Genomic DNA, 21,618 nt, shown 5'->3' on the forward strand with positions numbered 1-21,618 from the left:
CCGTATCTGGTACACGGTGAGCTCAGTAATGATTAGCCATCCTTACTCCTCACCAATGAGACGGTAAGGACAAGGCAGAGGAAAAGGCTGAAGACGAGGTTTTGTAGCAATGGTTTTTAAACATGTTTATTTCTGTCTGGGTGTTGTGCTCTTTGGCTGTAATGTGTCTAGATATGGATTTTTTTAAAGTCCTACGAGGCCCTTGTTGATAAACTAAGGATGCAAGTTTGTTAGCCTCTTCCCCATGCTCTTGAGTCTCTCCCTCTGGAGCAACTCCATGTTTCTTAACCATTCTTTCATGTTTTTATCTCTTTATTTTTTTTTTTTTAAGATTTTATTTATTTATTCGACAGAGATAGAGACAGCCAGCGAGAGAGGGAACACAAGCAGGGGGAGTGGGAGAGGAAGAAGCAGGCTCATAGCGGAGGAGCCTGATGTGGGGCTCGATCCCATAACGCCGAGATCACGCCCTGAGCCGAAGGCAGATGCTTAACCGCTGTGCCACCCAGGCGCCCCCATGTTTTTATCTCTTTATATACCTTTGTTGCATTCTGGGTAAATGTCTCTCTTAGTCATCAATATATGCCATTTTGGTCATGAACATGGACTCTGGAGCTAGACCACTTGTCCGGCTTTGCCACGAATAACCATGGGACTCGATCACATTACCTAATCTCTCTGTGCCTCCGTCTCCTCTCCTATAAAAGGTGATAATAACAGTTCCTTCCTTAGACAGCTAATATAGAGATTACGTGAATACACGTAACTTGCTAAGAAGAATGTCTGGTTTGCAGTGAGAGCTCAATGAATATTACTGCTTTCGTTGTGGTTTCTGTGTGCTGTGACCGGTTTATGGAGGCTTCACTCCATATCTCCTGCTGCCGGGAAGACGTCAACAATTAGATATGATAACAAGTTTCTAAGTGTTCAGAATGGTAAATGGAGAAGCTAGTGCTTCTTTTCCACCAGCATATTTTCATTAAGAGTGAAAATATTTACCAGACCAAGAGATCAACAAAGTCTTAAAATCCCAAAGGACTTTAAAAAAGTAGAAAACAAATTTCCAGAGCAATTTTAACACAAAATTATTATTGAAGAAGAGTTTTTAAAAGTTGTTGATAGTTTAGCTTTCATTAAGGCACAAAATATTTGCACTAAAAAACTATTACACTTCGTTTTTTGTTAAATGTTGGATGAAAACATTCTGTGGTAGCAGACCCGCCATCTTGAATCTTTGGAAAAGCAGGCTCCCGGCTTAGAACACAAGAAAGCGTAACCCAACATAGCCACCTAGTGGTAGTATTCCTAAACTGCAGGGAAAAGGGGAAAGTATGAGCAAATTAGAAAGGCCTTACAAAGCGGTCTTCACCAACAGAAATGAAATAGATGGGCAGACGATGAGTTTAGCTCCAAATATTAAATTTGTGGTGATGGAAGAAAAAATTATAGTGAACACATCTGATAAGCAGAAGGAGACAAACAAGAGGAGCACTGTTTCAATCACAGTTGTATTTTCAAATTATGCAGAGATATGTTCTATGAAGATGTGGGGCATGAAAATCTACCACGGGGAAACAACAGTCCAAGAAGAAGAGGAATCTAGAGAGTCCTCCTACACAATCAGGGAGGAGGCTGGGGGGTAATCTGAGCTTGCCCAGATTCTACCAAGCCCAAGCTCCACAAACCCCACTAGGAAACCAGGTTAGGGCTCATAAAAAGCAAACTTTAATACTATTGTTCCATATATCATAAGGTATCTTGAAAAATCAGGAAAAACACAACATAACTGTGGTCTCTCATGATATAGAACATCGAGTAGTCAAAAAAAAAAAAGCCACCTTTCCCTATAAGAAACTAGTCAAAGTTGTTAAAACATAGAAGAAATTCTCTATTACTTTAAAAAATGCATAACAATCATTCCTAAGAACTCAACGTAAATATAACTAACCTGCTTCTTCAACTTTCGTCGGAAGAACTCATACTTTCTTTTGTAATCCCTGGAGTAGGGCACGGCCTTGAGTTGAAAATTTTGGAAAAATAAAGAAGGTTTAGGTTGTTTTTATTCTGGAACAATTTTAAAAGTTCCCCTTTGGGTATTTTACGAACACAAGTTAAAGGCATTAAAAGAGAATATTTGGAAAGAAAAGTTTAATTTGAAGGAAAACAAATACAAAACTTCAAAATTTTTAATTTCTCTGTTTAAAATTAAATTGTATTCAGCAATTCCCATGGCTGTGATTTTCATCATGCAATATTCTTGAAATGCAAAAAGCCAGAAACAGGAAATTTCTTCCAAGTAGAGAAATATTAGAAATGAAAATTTCCATTGCTAAACAGACTTTCAAAGTGATTTCTCCATTAAGGGAACAATTTGGAAAATGCACTTTCTCCTTGAACTCTGAGGAATTGCCTTTTTTACCCATTATTTTAAAAGACTAAACATGGAGACTAAAGAGTAATTTAAAAGAACTGGATCTTCAGTTTCACTTGTTTTTGTGAATTAGAAAACAAGTACAATCTCACAACCAAAATATGGAACAAGTAGCTATATAAAGAAGAAAATGATTTTTCGTATCATCATGATATTATAGTATAATATTAAATATTATAATATTTATACTTAAATATGAGTATTTTATACGCCAGCATTTACAGTAATTTCTACCAAAAAGTTCAAGACATGCCCCTGGAGTCGACTGGGTGCTGTCTACTTTCTCCTCTGGTACATTCTTGGCTCCTCTCTGATCTGCTGAGGATTGCCAACATTCTTTTGCAGGCAATGGCAAGTACTAGCCTGAGCCCAGCAGCCCACTGCCTTGGCATTTGGCTCTCTGGCTCACTGGTCTCCTAAGGCCATTGTAAGGGTAAGGACAATGAGTTTATACTCTCTTTTCAAATTATTAAGACCTGGAGTGGGGGTGGTGGGAGAGGACAGAATTGCAGATGTGCTTTCCTCTCAAGGTCTGTAGGATTATGCCCTTGACCATTTGCCCTTGAAAAGACAGGTGAGAGGCCACTGTCATCAGAGCATATTGATATAAGGAGACTTACTGGTCCAGTTATTGCTACATTCTGCAACCGAGGGTCTTCCCATTGTGTTCTTTTTATATCTGAAGAGGGAAAGAAAAAAAGGTGTTCTTAATTTTCCTGCACAAAGTTCAATATTATAAAAAAATAATGTAATGAAAAATCACATTGCACCTACTGTGATTTATGTAGAAGATTCTTCCATCTGTATGAGTTCTTTCTTCCCATCCTGGCTATAACGAAGAATGTATTTCAATTATTTTTGGAAAGGGTTTTAGATGTATGGGTAGAAAAATGGCATTGGTTATATGGTTAATTTCCACATCCCATTATTTAATAATAACATTACTTATAGTTGTTGAAGAACTACTGTATTCCAAAATACAAAGTGTTGGAGAGAGCCAAGTTAGATTGCTAGCAATTCTATAAACTTACAGGTAAAGGCCCCAGGTCATTGGAAGAATCAAGTGATGTCTTTCCTCTCAGATGAGCTGGAATTTTCAGTCTTGGATCTTCCTTTTTTGGTAGAGAAAATAAAGAAAACAGCAACACACACTCACAAATTTTAAAATCAAGAAAGTCAATTTGTTACTATGTTTTCTAACATCAATTAATATTTAAAATATTCTCTTTTAAAGTCTACTTTTATTTCATTTGCTTCATCTGTGAAATAATAGTTTCTCCGTCTAAAACCCATCATTCCCAGGCTACAGTATCCAGTTCTCAGATCTCAGAACAGGATCAGTTCTAACTCATCATCTGCTTCACAGAAACCATTCAGAGAATTATCCCCCCTCTTCAGGGATTGTGTCACTACCTGCTGTTCCCTACATAAAAAATGCTGAATGAATGGACATGAAACTAGACGTGTTATTTCTGAGGCCTTGAGCACGCTTTTTGGCACTTATCTGTTAAGGTGTTGATTTATTAATATTTTTTAAAGCTAGGGACGTAAGCTCAAAAAAGGTCATTAAAATCAATTCAAATTGTTGGAAAAAAAACAAAATTCAATTTATTTGGATTCACTTATATATATTATTGTTTTAATATTATTTTGTTAAATAGTTTATTAAGCTATTTTAGTTTTATTAAGGTACTTTGGTCTTTTAAATAAATTAATCGAAATCTAGTCATCTGTTGCTGATTTTCAGTAATTTTTCTATCAGTGGTGAACCAACTGCTAAAAAAATTTAAGGCTTATCTTAAAATAAAAATACTATTCTACCTAGTTTTCCCCAAGGTTTTCTGGGTATTAAATGAGATATGGATTCAAAAGTACTTTGGAACTACAAATCAACATGTAAAGGTAAAGGATTATTACAACTATCTTTTTATGTCTTTCTATGTCTAGTGAGTTAAAAATGAAATAGGAAGTAAATGTATTTTCACGACAATCCCTAAAAATATTAAAAAATAGGCATAAATATTCCTTGAGTAGAAATAATACTATTAGGAATTCAGCATCTCTTTAAATGAATACAAGGAAATGTAGGTTATATTAATGTACATTTAAGGGTTATACGGAGCTATTCGTTAGAGGATCATTGTTCTAAATTCAAGCTGGAGAGTATTAAAGTTACCCAGGTAGTGGTTTTGGTGTTGTGGTCAATAAAGAAAGGCCTTCCATTTGGTGCGTGCCGGACTTCCCAGCCTTTAGGGAGGAATCCTTGCTCCACTTCAGACGGCTGGGTCACCTGCTGCGCTGAGTCACTCGCGGGGACCTGCAGGTGAGGGCTCCCCGAACTCTGGCCTGACTGCAGTTGACTGCTCTCCGCTGTGGCCTAGCACATGAATTAAGTCATGTTGTCATGTTTTATAGAGAAGACACAAATAGCTGTGGTTACAAGGTAACTTACCCCGCAAACAATGCATCCTCACAAACAGATCTAAACATGGCAGACTCATTTTTCTAATAGTATTTTGTCACTTTGTTTTTAAAATAACTCATAATTTCTCAGCTAATCCTTGAGCGGTACAATGCTGGCTAACAGTCCAAGTCTGCTGCGGATACGCATGAAGGCCGCAGCGAGGTCAGAGGGGGACCGTGCCCCAGTGGCAAGGTCAGCCACGGTGCCAGTTCGAGGAGGCTGTCTCTGCTTGCCCCAAAGACGTACAGAGTGCACAATCCCCCACACGCAGAAGTGGCTTCCAATGCTGGGCAAGCAAAATGCATGGCAAATATCCATTGCAGAAATGGACTGTTGAAATATATTCATTTGATGAAATATTAGGCAGTGGTTAAAAGAAACAGCTGGATCCATATATAAGACAACATGGATAGGATTTAAAAAACAATGTGGAAAAAAAAGATTTAGAATTATATAATATGACATCTTTGCAAAATTTGAAACACAGGAACATAAACACTACTTTGCATCATTTTAAAAGCTCTCTATGTAAGTGTATAAAAGAGCCTGGAAGAACCATGTGAAGCTACTGCAAGAAGACGAAAGTCTGCAGCCCAGAAGAGGGCCCTCACCGGAACCCAAAATGCTGCCCTCTGAGCACACCCTCCAGCCTCCAGAACTGTGAGAAATGTTTCTGTTGTTTACGCCAAAAAAAAAAAAAAAAAAGACTGGAAGAATCCCCAACAGACTTTTAAGACGGTGCTTCTCTCTGGGTAGTGGGACCCAAGTGCTTGGCTAAAAGGAATTTAGTTTTATTTTTTTACATTTTTAAAAGATTTTATTTATTTGAGAGAGAGAGAGAGTGCACGTGAGTGGGGGGAGGGGCAGAGGGAGAAGCAGTCTCCCTGATGAGTGGGGAGCCTGATTGGGGGTGGGGCTTGATACCAGGACCCCGAGATCATGACCTGAGCCGAAGTTAGACACTTAACTGACTGAGCCACCCCGGCACTCCCGTAATAAAATGTCTACGAACAAATACGGTGATTTGTTAATGGTGGTACATTCTGGATGTTAAGAAGATGGGCATTTGCTGTACTGTTCTCTATACTTTTCAGTGTCAAAAAATTTCTCAGTAAGAGAAATGGTGATAAGACAAAATAAACATTTTCCTAAACACTTACAAGGACATATCACAAAAGGCTCTTCCTGTTGCGAAGGACAAAGTGTCACTGAGGAAACTTTCTTTCACGGACCCTAATCACGAAGATTACCTTTTAGTGAAATAATGATCTTCACTGTTACCCAAGGGACCAGATCTTTTACTCTGTCCTTTTATTCCCAGTTGGACTTGTTTTACATGTTAACGAGTGGTAATCATGTATATGAGAGATCCGCAGGAAATGGGAGTCCAGGGTCAGCAAAGAATTAGAAGATGCTAGCGGTAGCCAGTAGATACCACAAAGGGATGTACCAGCTTCCACAGGAAGCTGCCGGCGTGAATTACGCAGGAACACAAGTTAACAGGTGGATTGCACAGTACCTGTACTATGGGCTTTGTCCAGGTGGTAGTTCTGGAATTGTGATCTACGTAATAGGGTCTTCCTCTTTCATCTTGCTTTTCTTCCCAACCTGGCGGTAATCCGGAAGAAGTAGGCAAAAGCTACAGCACAGAATACAGGAAAACTGAGCAAGAATATGAAACATCCTTTTAAAAAGACCACCTCCCTTTTTCACTGCCCTCTTTAAAATGAAGAGACTTTTAAATCATATTTTGAGGTATAGGAAATGAAGTGTACCACATTCCACTTAAAAAAAGAAACACCGGAACAGACCGTAATGATGAGAGTGATACCAACATTAATAAAACATGACAGCAATAACCACCACACGCTAAAAGTTTTAACATAGATCATGCCGCTTAACCTCCACACAAATCTTAATGAGATAATTGCTATTACTAGCCTGCTTTTATTTACAAGGAAACCGAAGCTTAGAAAACTGGGGTAATTGCCTAACAGCTACATGGCTAATACGGAGCTGAGATCTGAGCCAGGTAGTCTAACTACAGAATTTATCACCCACAGGTGCTGAGTCAAAAGTTACTGCTGCCTTCTTTCTGTAAGGGCTGGGGACTTGCTACTTATGAGTTTACTACTAATGAACAAAGAGGTCTGGTTATTCCCAGGTTTACTTAAAATAGTCCAGGTTTGGTCTTCCTTTTGTCTTTTGAACCTGATTAGACTCCCCAAGGTTTGGCCTGTTTCCCCAACGTGTCTTACACATCAAAACTATCACCACTGGTCTGTTCACCAGCTACACTGTCCCCAGACACACGGGGGTAGATGTACATTGCTGACAGATACAATGCTCTGTTGGTCTACAAAATAACGGAATTTAAAGTTGCCCGGCTTTACGAAGGTCCAACAGCTGGTGAGTAGATAAAAAAAATATAGTAGATATGTCTACACGACAGCATACCATGAACTACTGAGACATGCACCAGCATGGTTAAATCTCAAAAAACATCGTGAAAGGGGCCAGATACATCAAACTACAACACTGTATGGCTCCACGTCTATGAAGCTTCTAGAAAAGGCAACATGGCAGCTACAGAATACAGATGAGTGGTTACCTGGGGCTGAAAGTAGGTGCTGGGATTGAAGGAACTTTCTGGGGTGATGAAGGGTACTTAAACTTGACTGTGGGGACGTTGGCACAATTGTATAAGTTTACTGAAATTCATGTATTTGTGCATGTAAAAATGAGATTTTATGGTATGTATATTATATCTCAAGAAAACTTAAACTATTCAACGTATTGAGAAGAAAAACGTATGGAGATCGCTTTTCTAGTACATACAGAAACTGAAATGTGTGTATGTACAGATGAATATAAATCGTCTCTAGATTCTGCTATTCATGGTGCACCTCAAATTCCTTCTTGGATGAATGCCTGCCAGTCCATCGGAAATGCAACATTTTCCTTGGATGAGGACATTACAAAGGGCAGTGGGGGAAAACCATGGATGTCTGCTTAAGCGGGCTCCAGCTAGCAGAGGACAGGCAAGTGGCAGTCATGAGAGAAAGGATGGTGCGGGCCGTCTTTCTGTGGCATCTCCTCTCTTGTAGACGGTCAATGCTGACTGGGCCAATGGCACAGGTGGGTTGCCCCCCTCCTTCCTCAGCCCACGACGGTGTCCCTCTCTCGGTGTAGTGCCACCTTTTTAGATGGACGAGCCACTCTTTGTTCAAGGAATTCTGGGCCTCTGCATCCCTATGCTGGAATTTTCATAAAAGCAAAAACAATCCCCACTTTTCAAAATAAACGCATAGACTGACATTCAAAATTACAGATGGTGAAAACACATGAGGAGGCATTCTGCATGGGGAAATGGCATGCACACAGAGCCAGAGGAGGGGAGAGTCAGGAAATGGGGCAGCCTGTTTGGAAGAAAAGGCAGGGACAGGGGTGAAGGTGGCAGGAGGTTCCCGTGGGTGGAGGAGGAGGAGGGTAGGCCGAAGGGGCTGGGAGCCTGGGAGTAAGACGCAAGTGGGGGCTGCATAAAGGAGAGAGAAACTAGAAGTAATGAGAGTTGAGCCAGGAAGGGGGGGGAGTGGAAGACCAAAAGGGAGTCAAGGGTCCAGGCATGAGGCTGTTCCGGTCTGAGCCCCAGTCAAGGCTGAGGCTGGAAACCCTACTGAGAAGGAGGCAGAAGGCCTCAGTGGAGGCGGACGTGAGTCTGAAGGGAAGGGAGAGCAGAACTCTGTCCAGCCTGGCCACCGTGCGTGCCAACACCGGCGCACACCTGCCCAAGCACCTGAGTCCTGATGCGACACTTGTGCACGGGGCAGACGCTGCTGCTCGAGGCCAGGGGCCGGCGTACGGAGCAGAGGCGGCTGGACGGCACAGTCCAGACCTGAACACTGACCACAGACCACCTGCAGCCAGCACAGCACGTCCACAGACAAGCGCATGTGTCAGCCACAGTGACGGGGCAGAGGCCTTGCTTTCCTACCGCGGGGGAGGCAGATCTCCCCCGCCTATGACCCCCGTTTCCCCCTCCCCTGAACCCCATCTCCAAGAACCTAGATTCTGTGCTGGATTGGCTCATGGCTAAGCAGGCAAATGTTTATACTCAGCGTTCCCCCCCCAAAATAAAAATTCTTGAGTTTCCTATTTTTACTGACAATGAGGGGAGAGGCTAAAACTCACCACAGGAAGTGTAGGCTGTTCCTCAAAAGTATAGGCTTGTAAGCTGCCTCTTCTGCTGGAATGATTCTCATATAAAAAAAAAAAAGAGTGACAGTAGCTTTAGGTTTTTGAGCTATGTCCCAGCGGCAGATAAGGTCCTGGGGGCGGGTGTGAGGGGGCGGAAGGAAGAGTGACCATGGAGTGGCATTCAGCTGCTCTCCACACCCCCGTGGGCCAGCATCTTCCACCCTGTGGCTCCTGGGCACCACCCCCCCGCCCCACGGACACTTTTTCTTGAATGTCTAATGAATACCCCTCATTGTGCCCCAAACTGGATTCGGTTTTCCCCTGTCCACACCCACTCAACCCTGCTCCTTGTTGGGTATTCTGTGTTTCGGTGGGCTGCACTGGAGTCCAGCAGCGGCTCTGGTCAGGGATCAGTTCGTCACTCGACTCCCTTCGGGTCCCTTACAGGGCAGTCACCAGATCTTACTCTGCTTCTTTCCTAGCTCTCAACTATATTCTCCTTGCATTTGAGTTCAAGTTGGGTTTTTTTTTTAATTTCAAGTTTTCATCACTTGTCGTCTTGCCTGTTACTGCAGCAACCTCCTTACAGATTTCCCTGTTTCAAGTCCCATTTCCTTAAAGCCACCCTGCACGCTGCGTGCTGTGGCCAGAGAGCGGCCCACAGTGCAGACCAGGTCACATCGTTCTCCAGCGGAGAGCTGTCTGTGACCTCTCATGGTCACCAGCATGAAATCCGTAGCCCAGAACACAGTGAGCTCCCTGACCAGGCTGCGCCTCATGGCTCTTGCACTTCCCACCTCAACACCCACCCTCTGGACATTCTAGATGACTCGTTCCCCAGAAGACCCTTATTCTTTCTTTCCCTGTGCTTTTATATGCATGCTGTTGTCACTATCTGAATTTTTTGATGTTATTAAATAACAAAACCAAAAACTTATAACATACATATAAGTTAAGTCAAAGTATCTACTGTAGTATTGTTTACAATAACAAAGAACTGTAAACAATCTGAAGTCTATCAATAGGAGACTGGTGAGATATCTTAGGATTACTTGTACTTGAATGATGTTTGATGATTTTTCTTTGTTGGTTTTAAAAGAGGACATCTGTATGTACCGAAATGGTCCAACATGTAGGATATGACAAGTGAAAAGAGTTAAGTTACCAAAAGATGATCTCAGGTTCAAAAAATTATGTACAAATATATGTGTGTGCATACATGTTTATAAATATATAGAAAATGTGTAGGACAATATATGCCAAACCATTAACAGCAATTAAGGGAGCACATGTTAGAGGTAAGATGGAAGACTGAATTTTTATTTTATATACTTCAACACTGTTTGGATTTTTAACCATAACCATATAATACTTTAAAAATAATAAATGATTTTTTAAATTAATATGCACATGGTATGAAATTCAAAAGGTACAGGGGCGCCTGGGTGACTCAGTCAGTTAAGCGTAGCGTCTGCCTTCACCTCACGTCATGATCTCAGGGTCCTGGGCTCGAGCCTCATGTCAGACTCCCTGCTCGGTGGGGAGTCTGCTTCTCTCTCTCCTTCTGCCTCTTTTCCTGTTTGTGCTCTCTCTCTCTCTCTCTCTCTCATACTCTCTCTCAAATAAATAAATAAAATCTTAAAACAAAAAACTGCATGGGGCACCTGGGTGGCTCAGTCGTTAAGCGTCTGCCTTCGGCTCAGAGCGTGATCTCAGAGTCCTGGGATCAAGCCCCACATCAGGCTCCTCCACTAGGAGCCTGCTTCTTCCTTTCCCACTCCACCTGCTTGTGTTCCCTCTCTAGCTGGCTGTCTCTCTCTCTGTCAAATAAATAAATAAAATCTTTAAAAAACAAAAACAAAAAACCGCAAAGCCAAAAAAACCCCCCAGAACAAAACAAAACCCCAAAGTCCCTTCATTCTTTTCACGGCTGCATAGTACTTCATTGAATGCCATCTACATCCCTGTTTAGTCCAAGTACGTCAGCTCTCATTCACACCTGTGACAGGTGGGTATAATTGAGGAGGAGAAAAGCAGCCCCGGACATGCAGGACTTGGCCTGGCACTCATCTGTCGGATCAACACCAAATCAAGACCACTTTGTAATCATGCCTGAGCACAGACGAAATGTGAACACTGTCCAAGCCACAAAATATCAAATATCTCTCCATCCTGGCAAATCTGAGTGGCTACTGTTTTTTACTAATTATAGCTTTAGCCTTACCATACATAAGATTTGAGACACCCAATCACAGAATTATCCCTGCTTTTTTTTTTTCTTTTAAGTAGAGTCCACACCCAGCATGGAGCCCCATGTGGGGCCTGAACTCACAACCCAGAGATCAAGACCTGAGATCAAGACTCAAGACACTTAACTAACCGAGCCACCCAGGTGCCCCACACTCTCGCTTCCTGACAGCATCCACTGCAAAAAAATCACCTAACATGAACCCAAATCCTTGAAGTCTTTTCTAATATACTCTTACTGAGACCTCAGGGTATGTGTTCTCCTTGATGAAATGAGTAGTAAACCCAACATGTTTAATTACAAGTGTGTTCCTGGAGGTCTTTGGAGGGAAGGCACTGGTTTATGTCATGGCTATTTGGGCACCAATGACCCATCTGGGTTATCCATGACTCTGCTCCATACTATTAATTGAGATATTTGAAAAAATGACCATATCGCAAAGTCCTAAAGTCCCTAACACATTATTATATGCCACATAAGACAACATTTTTCTCATCATAAGAAAAAAAATTTGTAGCTAGGTGAGGTGCTGGATGTTAACTAGACTCAGTGTGGTAATGATTTTGCTATAATATATATATGTATATATGCTATAATATATATGATAGATGTATATCACATCATTATGTTGTACACCTTAAATTAATCCAACGTTGTCTGTCAATTGTATCTCGATAAAAGACAAGACTTTATGTAAATGTTGGAAACGCGATCGAATAATATATACAATATAAAGATCCTGAAGCTACGACAAAATCTAAGAGCATCTTACTGAGCTGGATACTGGCTGGCCGGAGGCTGAATTTCTACAAACTGTGAGTCTGGCATTCAATTCTTCTGCAAGATGAGTCTGAACATTCAAGTTATTTGATGCTGGAGGTGATGGGAAGGCCTGATTGCTATACATGGTGGCTTCCTCTTCTCTTATAATTTCCCAGTTCTAAAACAAACAGAATAATCTTAAGCCACACATACTTTAATTGATCGCTGTAGCATGTGTCTATGGACAAGAACAAGAAAATTCTTTCTACCTCGGAAGACTCTCGATTATCCACACTTTCTGTCTCCTCAGATATCTGCCGCCTGGTGGTAAACGCACGCTGTGCCTGCAGGTTGCCGTTCTCAGCATCCGTCAGGTTGTCCCTGGGTTAGAAACAGAAAAACCATCACCCATGTCTGAACATAGTTAAAATGATAGTCAAAGATGCTGTGATCATTTTAAAAAAAAATACCTTAGATCAGAATTCACTGGTTTAGGCCAAAGACTATTTCAACCCACAGGGATGAGGTCATGGGCACATTGGGATCTTCAGAGTACCTCATGCAATTAAGGTTTTGTGAATATGTGTAACACGTCTGACTTTGGCATTTTAGTTCGTCACCGTGCCTAGGGGAATGTGTGACATGTAAGGGTGCTCGAAAATATTTGCTGAATAAGTGAATATCTGAGAGTTTCATAAATAATCTCATTATATTATTATTTTGCCATGTTATGATATGAGCAAGATCTAAAGTAGCTCCGGAGAGACTATAAACAAGAAGCTTTAGCAGTTATACACACGGCTTCAAGAACCAGACAGTAATGTTGTCCCAAATTGATCTTAAACCAAGAGTAGAGTTCCCCATGCATGAATGCAGAGGGCAAAAGGAAATATCATGTAAGAAACACTGTAATTAAAAACTTAATAGATCCCAGATTACGTAGGATCTGTTTTTGATCATTAACAGAAATAAGCCTGGTCTGAAAAAAGATAATAGTAAAAACATGCCTGAGTTTAGGAACATTATAGTAAATTGGACTGAACACCATTACCCCATTTATTATATTATTCAAGCTATTTGCCTTTAATATAACCAGACCATCAGAGCAAGAATTGCATACAAATATTTAACAACAAAATTATTGTTAATTTATTTAATGCCATATAAGCCCAGGGTAGTCAGAAGATCAATTCTTACTGCACTATTGCTGAAGAAAATGTAATTTTGACAGATGGTTCTAAGGGAATGCTTCAGATTTTTTCCCCCTAAATACCTGATTTAGGCTAGCTGAAAGTGACATCAACCATAGTGAAAGAAGTGTGATTCTGTTCAAGTCAGGCTTGCTATAATACTGAGGCATGTAGTAGGACAATTTTGTAGAATTTCATAGTGTCTTCAGTTTTATAACTGTACACGTCCCTACAGACATTGATGCCTCTGTGCCTTAAAGAACCAGGATCACTGATTTGCTTTGGAAGGATTTGAGAACAGTAAATACCTATGAAAGTGCTTGGACTGTATCAGACACAAAATACCAAAGCCAAAAATAAGAAATTAATGGACAAATATGAAAAATTTTAAGTCTCTGTCAAAAAGTAGAAGACTAAAGAAAGGCTTCACAAGGCCATAAGGGAGGAGAAATGGAAGGGCATTTGATAATAAATGTGAGAAATGGGACATTTGTAAATGCATATTCATAAATATACAGTCTGATGATAAAGAAAAATGTCACTGAGAAGACATACATTAGAATACCTCAAAGGTCATTCTATCCTTGATCTGCGTGCGTTGGCCACTTAAGACAACATTGACCAGACTGGCAAATGAGTGTTTAACAAAAGACCCTTGTTATTCAGTCTTTTATAGTTTATAAGTAATTTATATTTAAAAATAGTATGCTGTAGAAATTAACATTTTATTATATTTTAGTAACAAACTACAAAAAATTTCCAAGATTTTCTAAACCATTCTAAAGAGAAAAACATATCCTTTGTGGCTATAAACTAATGTAAAGAAGCAATTAGAAGGGTGGCATTTCTGACTCAAATAATTTTGGACATTATTAAATCATTTTAGAAAACGAACAGTTAAGATGGTATTTTTAAAGCCCTGGACCATAAAAATCCTCACATTTTTACAGCTTATGGATCCCTATATTACTATGAATCCATTTAAGACAACTTCGAAATGAAAATTTGTGGACAAAATGTATTCAGGTCACAAATGTGAAAGCCACCAGCACATACTGGGGGGTTGGTCTTTTCCACTGTGTTCTTCTAGATTCATGGTTTACATAGTAGGTCCGTCCAAGAATATCCTGCCTCTCTTCCCATCCTGGAGGTAGAGGAGAAGGTTCTCGTTGCTGCTGCAAATGGCAAGCAGCATCTGGTTGGTCCAAAACAACCCAGCCAGGCTGAAAAACAGAGTGGTAACAATTAAGTTTATGCCTGATTTTTTTTAACCTTATAAATTATGCTAGAGGAAATTTAAAAAGAGATTAGCAAATCCAGTTTCAGAAATTATGCAAGGAAGAATTTGCACACTGTCAACTTTTAAGACCATAATATGAACATTTTATGATAATGAAGACTTTTTTTTTCCCTGCAAAATGATAACATTTACATTTTGCTTGAAACTTTTAACATTTTTCAAAAAAGTTTTAAAACACACCTAACAGGAAAAAAAGGACAGAAAAAATTTTAATTTTTTAAAGATTTTATTCTTTAGTAGTCTCTATACCCAACGTGGGGCTTGAACTTACAACCCCAAGATCAAGGTCGCATGCTCCACCTACTGAGGCAGCCACGTGCCCCAGGACAGAAAAAATGTTTAAACAAACAGTGATGGACAGCACTGAGAAACACTGTTGAAACTCGTGTCACCTTAGTCTATTCTCTAAATTATAAGCCATATAATTGAATGAAGGACAAGAATTTTGTCTTTTGGGCACTGACTTTCCCATAGAGAAAGCACCTTATTATGGTAGATTTGTGACTATCTGAGACCTGAAAAAAAATCACTAGATGAAGGCCAGATATGTGTAGGCATGACAGGGAAAGGCAAAGGATTCTGAAATAATTGCAACAGTGAACTCTCTTGGCAACTGAAAAGCCATTACGATTCTCACATCGGACTTTTCTCTTTCTGGATCATGGAAAGGCATTTTGGTCAGGTCATAAAGTAGTTGAAGAAATAAAATTTCATTTGTTTTCTTTGTTTTGTTTAAGTGCCAGGAAGGCCCTGGAAATTTCCTCTGATACTAGTGCGGGGTGTATGTAGATGAAGCCTAAAGCAGGGTGATTAGGGTAAGGAACTACTTGGAAGGGTAGCGAGAGTTAATGGCATGCTTCAACATAAGAAACTTCCTAACGGAAAAGGCAGTAGTAAAAGGGCCTACTAAATACCAATATGGCTAGGAAAGCAGAAATAAATGAGAGAAGAAAACTTAAAAATTCTCCTAAAGAGACATAAAAAGAGACCTGAATGAATGAAAAGACATAATATGATCTTGGTTAGGAAGACTCAGTCTCACAAACGTGTCATTTCTCCCCACGTTAATATATAAAGTGGCCAAGATTACAGATTTTTTTTTTTTTAAGTAGGCTCCACGCTGGGCATGGAGCCCAACACAGGGCTTGAACTCACAACCCTGAGATCAAGAACTGGGCTGAGATCAAGAGTCGGACACTTAACCAACTGAGCCACCCTGGCACCCCTACATTACAGATTTTTATAAATAATGGGACAAGGCAATTCTCAGGGTCAAATGGACACACAAATAAGCAAGAATAACCAGCACAGTTCTAAAAATAGAACAACGTGTGATTAACCCTCCTGAATAAAATATATTATACACCATGCTTAAAGCGGAGGAGCATTGACGCACACACAGACAGATGGCTCAACACAATGAATCAGAAAGCCCATAAAGACTTAAATTTATAGGACTTCAGGATACGATAAAGACAGCTCAAATCTGTGGGAAAATAGAAAAAAAATGATGTGGGGTGCTACCTCATACCTTCTACCAGGATGGTACAGATGGAGCGACGTTTAAATGCTACAAAGTAAAACCAACACGTATTACAAGAAAACCTGAGATTTAAAAAATATGTTCCAAGACTGGGGAAGCCTTTAAGTATGAAAGAGAAGACTGATAAATTTGATGACAAAACCCCCAAATTTGTACATGGCAAAAACTATCAAATCAAAGTGGAAAAATAAAATGACAAACTGGGAAGCCTATCTGGTACCATAACAACAGGCAAAAAAGTAATGTCCTTAATATCTACAGCCTTTCTTTCGAGGCACTGGGTGGGGATCTAGAGCTGAGGGACCGTTGTGTGCCAGCCAGCTGATGGCTTAGAAGGTGGAAGAGAATTCTTTTCTGCTGGAAGGCTGACTCTGAAAAGAAAGGGTCAGAAAGAAGAGCTGGGAAGGAAAGGAATGTTTTCTGGCAGCCTGGAGAAAAGGACAGTGGTTTCTGCAGCAAGTCTGATGTCTGGCTGGTCTGGTGGGAGGGTTAGCGGCTATAGACTGAGGCAGGACAGAAGGTGAGGTGCGCAGGGCGGGTATGGAGGACGGAAGACAAAGAATTCTTCTGGAAAATTCACTCCCTTTCTTTCTTACTTTTGTTTTTTTCCTTTTTACCTTTTCTACGGAACAGACATCTCTTTAATTTTGCTTTCTTTTTTTTATTGTTCTATTTCTCTCCTTTGCCTTTATCCTCTTACTTTCTCTCTCCAACTATGTTTACCTTCCTTCTCTCTCTCCTTTCCATTCCTTTCAATGATCATACTGTCGAATCCACATACTTCAAAATTAGTCTTGTATTTACTTAATCAAATTTTATTATTCTGGCCTCGATTTTAAAAGTATGCGAGTTGAATTTTTATATTTCACTCTCTTGAAAAATGGTCGTTTAAAAAAATACGGTCACTGATTATTTTTCTGTAGATTAATAAAACTTATTAATAAGAGGTCCTCATTACTGCTGTAAAGGACTGTAAAAATGTGAGAGCTAGGAAAATGGTACCACAAGATTATTTCTTTAAAATCTTCTTAAAGATTTCTCTCTTTACGGTTTCCTTAGTGAATTTATGCTATCTAAGTAAACTTGAGAAGGGGAAAAGCTATCTTAATTAAATGTCTCATTTTTAAAAACCTGTTTCAAGTTCTAGGAAGTACAGTTGTACATTTGAATATTGTTTAGAAAAACTGAGTTTTCATTTTTTTGTAGAGAATGCCTCCCTATGAAACATGTATCAGCTAATATTCTTCACAAAATAATTTTCTAAGTATCAATGAATGTTATTCAATTACTAACTTGAAAGCTAGTGTGTAATTGCCGACAACTCAATGGAGTCAAAGAGAATCAGAACGCAAGCATAATCACAACACGCATTAACGTTAGTCTTGCAAAATACATACAACTAAATCTAAACTTGCAAAGGGTACAAAAATCAAATGTTAAATAATAATCTATTACAGCCAGACTTTGACATACTAAGGAATACAGGTTGCCTAAGAGCGAGTGTCTTTTGAAAATGACAATTGTTTTCTCTTAAATAGTAGAATTTTATATATTCAGTTACAAACTAGATGTCAAAGACAAGACTTCTCTGGTCATTAGCTACACAGAAGATAAATAAGCATAGATTCATGTGTTTGGATTCTGAGGGCCTTTAGTAAGTAAACTCCTACATGCTTACATCTCTGAAATTATAAGGTGCATTCTGAGAATTCAAACACTGAGACCTGAGACCACAAAATAAAGCCAAGGAAGTCTACCCACAGCAACTGAACTGTGAATGAGGCACCTATGATAGGCGTGTGTGGGCAAAACTTGGAGCAGCTTCCGAAATAATGAAATGCTGTTACTTTTTTTTTTTTTTTAGTTACTAAATAAAGAATTTCCTTTCTTTGTGGCAGGCATCCTTCATTTCAGACAGAATTCCATTATGAAAGATGCCCCCTGCACCAAAATGCCAGGCGGAGAAACTCTGACCCAATAAATAGCTAAAATTTTTAAAAAGTGATTATTATATGATAAATCAGAGAAAAACTAAAAAGAAAAGGTAATCAAATAAGCAAATATAGACTTAAGAGAGGATACCACGTTTTCTGATTGCCAAATTAAGGGCTAACTATATTCTGTGATTTAAAGAAAAATGTTCTTTCCTTCTATTATTACAGATTTTCCCATAAAGTAAAATCTTATCAGTGCATATAAAAACTTCCCAGAGGGGCACCTGAGCAGCTCAGTCAGTTAAGTGTCTGACTCTTGATCGCAGCTCAGGTCTTGATCACAGGGTTGTGAGTTCAAGCCCTGTGCTGGAGCCTACTTAAAAAATTCCTAGAAAGCTCTGCTGCAAAAGCATGGCTTGTTCTCAAGCTTTCTTTCTCAAGGTATGTGGGTATGTGAGGTACTGTCCAGTGCGGGGGGAGGTCCCTCAGCTTTACAGTTCTTCTGGAGGCTTAACCAGACCCTCAGCCAAAGAGGCATGACTGCTGAGGAGGGCACACACAAGAAAACTCTTCAAAGCAAATTGATGCCAATATGCCGTGTACTTTCAGGAAATGTTGCTTCAGTGGGAATATCAAGAGGCAGGTGTTTTAGGGTCCCGTTTTCAAATCATGAATTTTTCTGCTGGAAGAAACCCTAGAAGTCATCCGGTACAATACTGTCATTCTACAAATGAAGGGCCTGCGGTTCAGAGACATTCAACAATTCACAGGTCACTTGGCTCACTCGCAGCAGAGCTTGGGACAAGAATTCCAGCCTCCAAATCCCCATCCAATTCTATTCCAAATACATGCTCTCTGCCTCTTCCTCACTTAATCTCGATGCCTGTAGCTCTGCCCAAATACATAACTAGGGCTTCTTCTTATCCTGTAATCCATGAAGATTGTTAAATTCTATTTGCCCCAGATAAATATGGCCTCTTACTGGATCACTTGAATTCTTTCCCTCTCTCATTTCCTCCTTTCCTTCAGGCCCTCCCATCCTCACCCCAACCAGGAGAGGAAAAGGAACAAGAATTACATTTCATAAAAGAGTTCCTAATGGGTAGAGTCTTCTCAAAACTTCCATATATTTAACTTACAAAAAGTAAATTGTATTCTTAATTTAATGGTGGGGGATAGGACATGGTTTTAGAAAAAAAAATGGAAAGAGTTAATTCCTTAATTACAATAAATGCTTTCATTTATAAACATTGTATTCTCTATTCACTAACCTTTAAGAATGCCATCAATAATGGCTGTTCATGGCTACAAAAATGTCCTTAGAAGGAAGAAATGTTTAATGAATGCTTGGGTACAATAAACAAAGGCCCATGCAAATAATTTTTATTGCACACATTAACTTCATTGAATAAAGTTATTTTTTCTTCAAAGTATAGTAAAAGAAGAAATGAGATATTTTCTTTTCAGTTGAACCACATATTTATAAAATCTCACCTCTAATTCCTCAGCCTGTTCTGTGTTATCTTCTTCTGAGCCACTGGTTTTAGGTAAATAAGTCATTTTTAATCTCAGATAACCTTTAACTCTTGATTTGTGACTGTAGAAAAGAAAATAATTATTCACAAAACTTTAAGAAGAAAAGCATTCATTTAATACGTTTATTGAATACTTACTAGCTACTAGAGGAGACCCAAAGACAACCTCGAGAACAGAAGATATCTAGGCAAAGGAGTGAGTGGTGGAGAAAGTGTAACAAACATAAATAAAAGTGATGAAATAAATAAGATACTAAGGAAATGTGAGTGACAGATCAGGGAGAAGGCGCGTGAGCAGCTGCATCTGAGTGGGAGCCAGCAGACTGGGGAGGATTTTGGTCCGTGCCAGTGAAGGGAAAAGCATACGAGTGGAGAAAAGAGTGAAAATGAGGAAACAGATGGGAAAGCCAGGGCTTTCGACGGGCTTGGCGGGCCTACAGGATACATAGAGGAGGTAGGGATGATCCAGAGATGAGGTCCTTGTGAAACAAGAGAACTTCCGATTTTACTTTGCACACACGGTGAAGCCAGAGAAGTTGGGGGATAGGGAGAGGCATCCTCAGAGATATGCTGTGGGGATACTAATGTAGTCAGACTGTAGAGACTGACAGGAAAGTAGAGAGCAAGGCCTACTAACTGTCAGAGACCTACTGTCTTTCTTTGACAGCTGTTTGAATCTATCATGCATTACTTTATCTACTCTGTTTTCATAATGTATCTTGTATCACCTCTTTGAATAATGCGTTGTCCAAGCTAAAGGTCGCCGTCCATTGTGTTAATACTTAAAAAAATTGAAATCTGTGTATTGCCCCCACCAACTCTAGCACCCTACTTACTTAAGAAATCTTTCCTTGTCCTCACTTTCTGTATAGATATTTTGGTGATTTTTACAGATATCAGCTATGTAACCCATTACCCCTATTTTTCTTGACAAAAAAAAAAAATCCCATCTTTTATTCTATAGTCAAGAGATACTTTCTTCCCCACCCCACCTAATCTCTTAGGTGTTCTTTGTACAGTTCTCATGAGTTTGGAAACTGTACCTTTCCTGAGTGGTCAGAAGAATCCCTGATGTTTATTTCTAAGGTCACTAAGGTGGCTTTTGTCTCCATTTTTAAGGGGGAGGGAACACTGACTTGTTGCTATAACAGAGGTATACAGAAAACTTGCTCAGATAATGGTTTTTACAAGAGTTTCTCTACAGTGATATGTTTAAAGTCTTTTTTTTTTTTAAAGGTTTTATTTATTTGAGAGAGAGAAAAGGAGTGAGAGTGGAGACAGGAGCAGAGGGAGAGCAACAAGCCAACTCCCTGCTGAGCAGGGAGCCTGACACAGGGCTCAATCCCAGGACCCTGGGATCATGAACCCAGCCAAAATCCAGTCAGCCACCCAGGTGCCCCTTACGTCTTTTCAACTAGACAATAAGCGTGTGGGTTTGTACTTCATGGGACTCAGAAAGTCTAAGAATGTAGTACATTTTCTATTGATTTAAAGTTCTTTCTGCACTTGCAGTGATATCCAGTGCAGACAGAAGATGTAAATTATAGTTTTTAAAGATAAAGATCCTAGAAAGCATTTGACCAAATGAAAAGCAGGCTACTAGGACAATCAAATAAGAGAAGAAAATATTATTTATTCTTGGCATGCAGATGCTACAAGCAGTCTAAAACTAAAGGAAGAAAAGAGATTTATATTCCAAGACTTCTACAGAAGTTAAATATGACTTCTTTTATAGAAAGTAAATAGTAAGAGAGCACTGTCCCTTTTATTTTGCTTTAGTAATTTATATTACAAAGAGTAATTCAATGTTTTTAAATGAAAAATTTTACTAAGTTCCCATAGTATATCTTTCAAATGTATTTTCTCATTTTAAAAACAAGACAAGTATTGTTGAACACATGTACAGATATACTCCATTATTCTGACTGTGACTTTTCTTTTTTTTAAGATTTTATTTGTTTATTTGGCAGGGACAGCCAGCAGAGAGGGAACACAAGCAGGGAGAGTGGGAGAG

General features: G+C 39.5%; 1 protein-coding gene across 7 annotated transcripts in view; it reads right to left on the reverse strand.

Moving 5' to 3' along the window:
- NEDD4 (NEDD4 E3 ubiquitin protein ligase) overlaps positions 1–21,618 on the reverse strand; it is a 129,435-nt gene that overhangs the window by 13,159 nt on the left and 94,658 nt on the right. For all 7 annotated transcript variants that reach the window (XM_087859186.1, XM_087859187.1, XM_087859185.1 and 4 more), the window contains 11 exons: positions 19,564–19,666; positions 14,349–14,515; positions 12,372–12,483; positions 12,113–12,280; positions 9,087–9,152; positions 6,415–6,534; positions 4,608–4,808; positions 3,463–3,543; positions 3,206–3,260; positions 3,052–3,110; positions 1,949–2,014 (listed from right to left, as the gene is read on the reverse strand). In XM_087859186.1, the coding sequence (XP_087715312.1) occupies positions 1,949–2,014; positions 3,052–3,110; positions 3,206–3,260; positions 3,463–3,543; positions 4,608–4,808; positions 6,415–6,534; positions 9,087–9,152; positions 12,113–12,280; positions 12,372–12,483; positions 14,349–14,515; positions 19,564–19,666 (1,198 nt within the window). The remainder of the gene's footprint in view (positions 1–1,948; positions 2,015–3,051; positions 3,111–3,205; positions 3,261–3,462; positions 3,544–4,607; positions 4,809–6,414; positions 6,535–9,086; positions 9,153–12,112; positions 12,281–12,371; positions 12,484–14,348; positions 14,516–19,563; positions 19,667–21,618) is intronic.

The sequence above is a fragment of the Ursus americanus genome, chromosome 36, assembly GCF_024610735.1.
Source record: "Ursus americanus isolate L20-20 chromosome 36, mUrsAme1.1.p, whole genome shotgun sequence".
Taxonomy (NCBI): Eukaryota; Metazoa; Chordata; class Mammalia; order Carnivora; family Ursidae; genus Ursus; species Ursus americanus.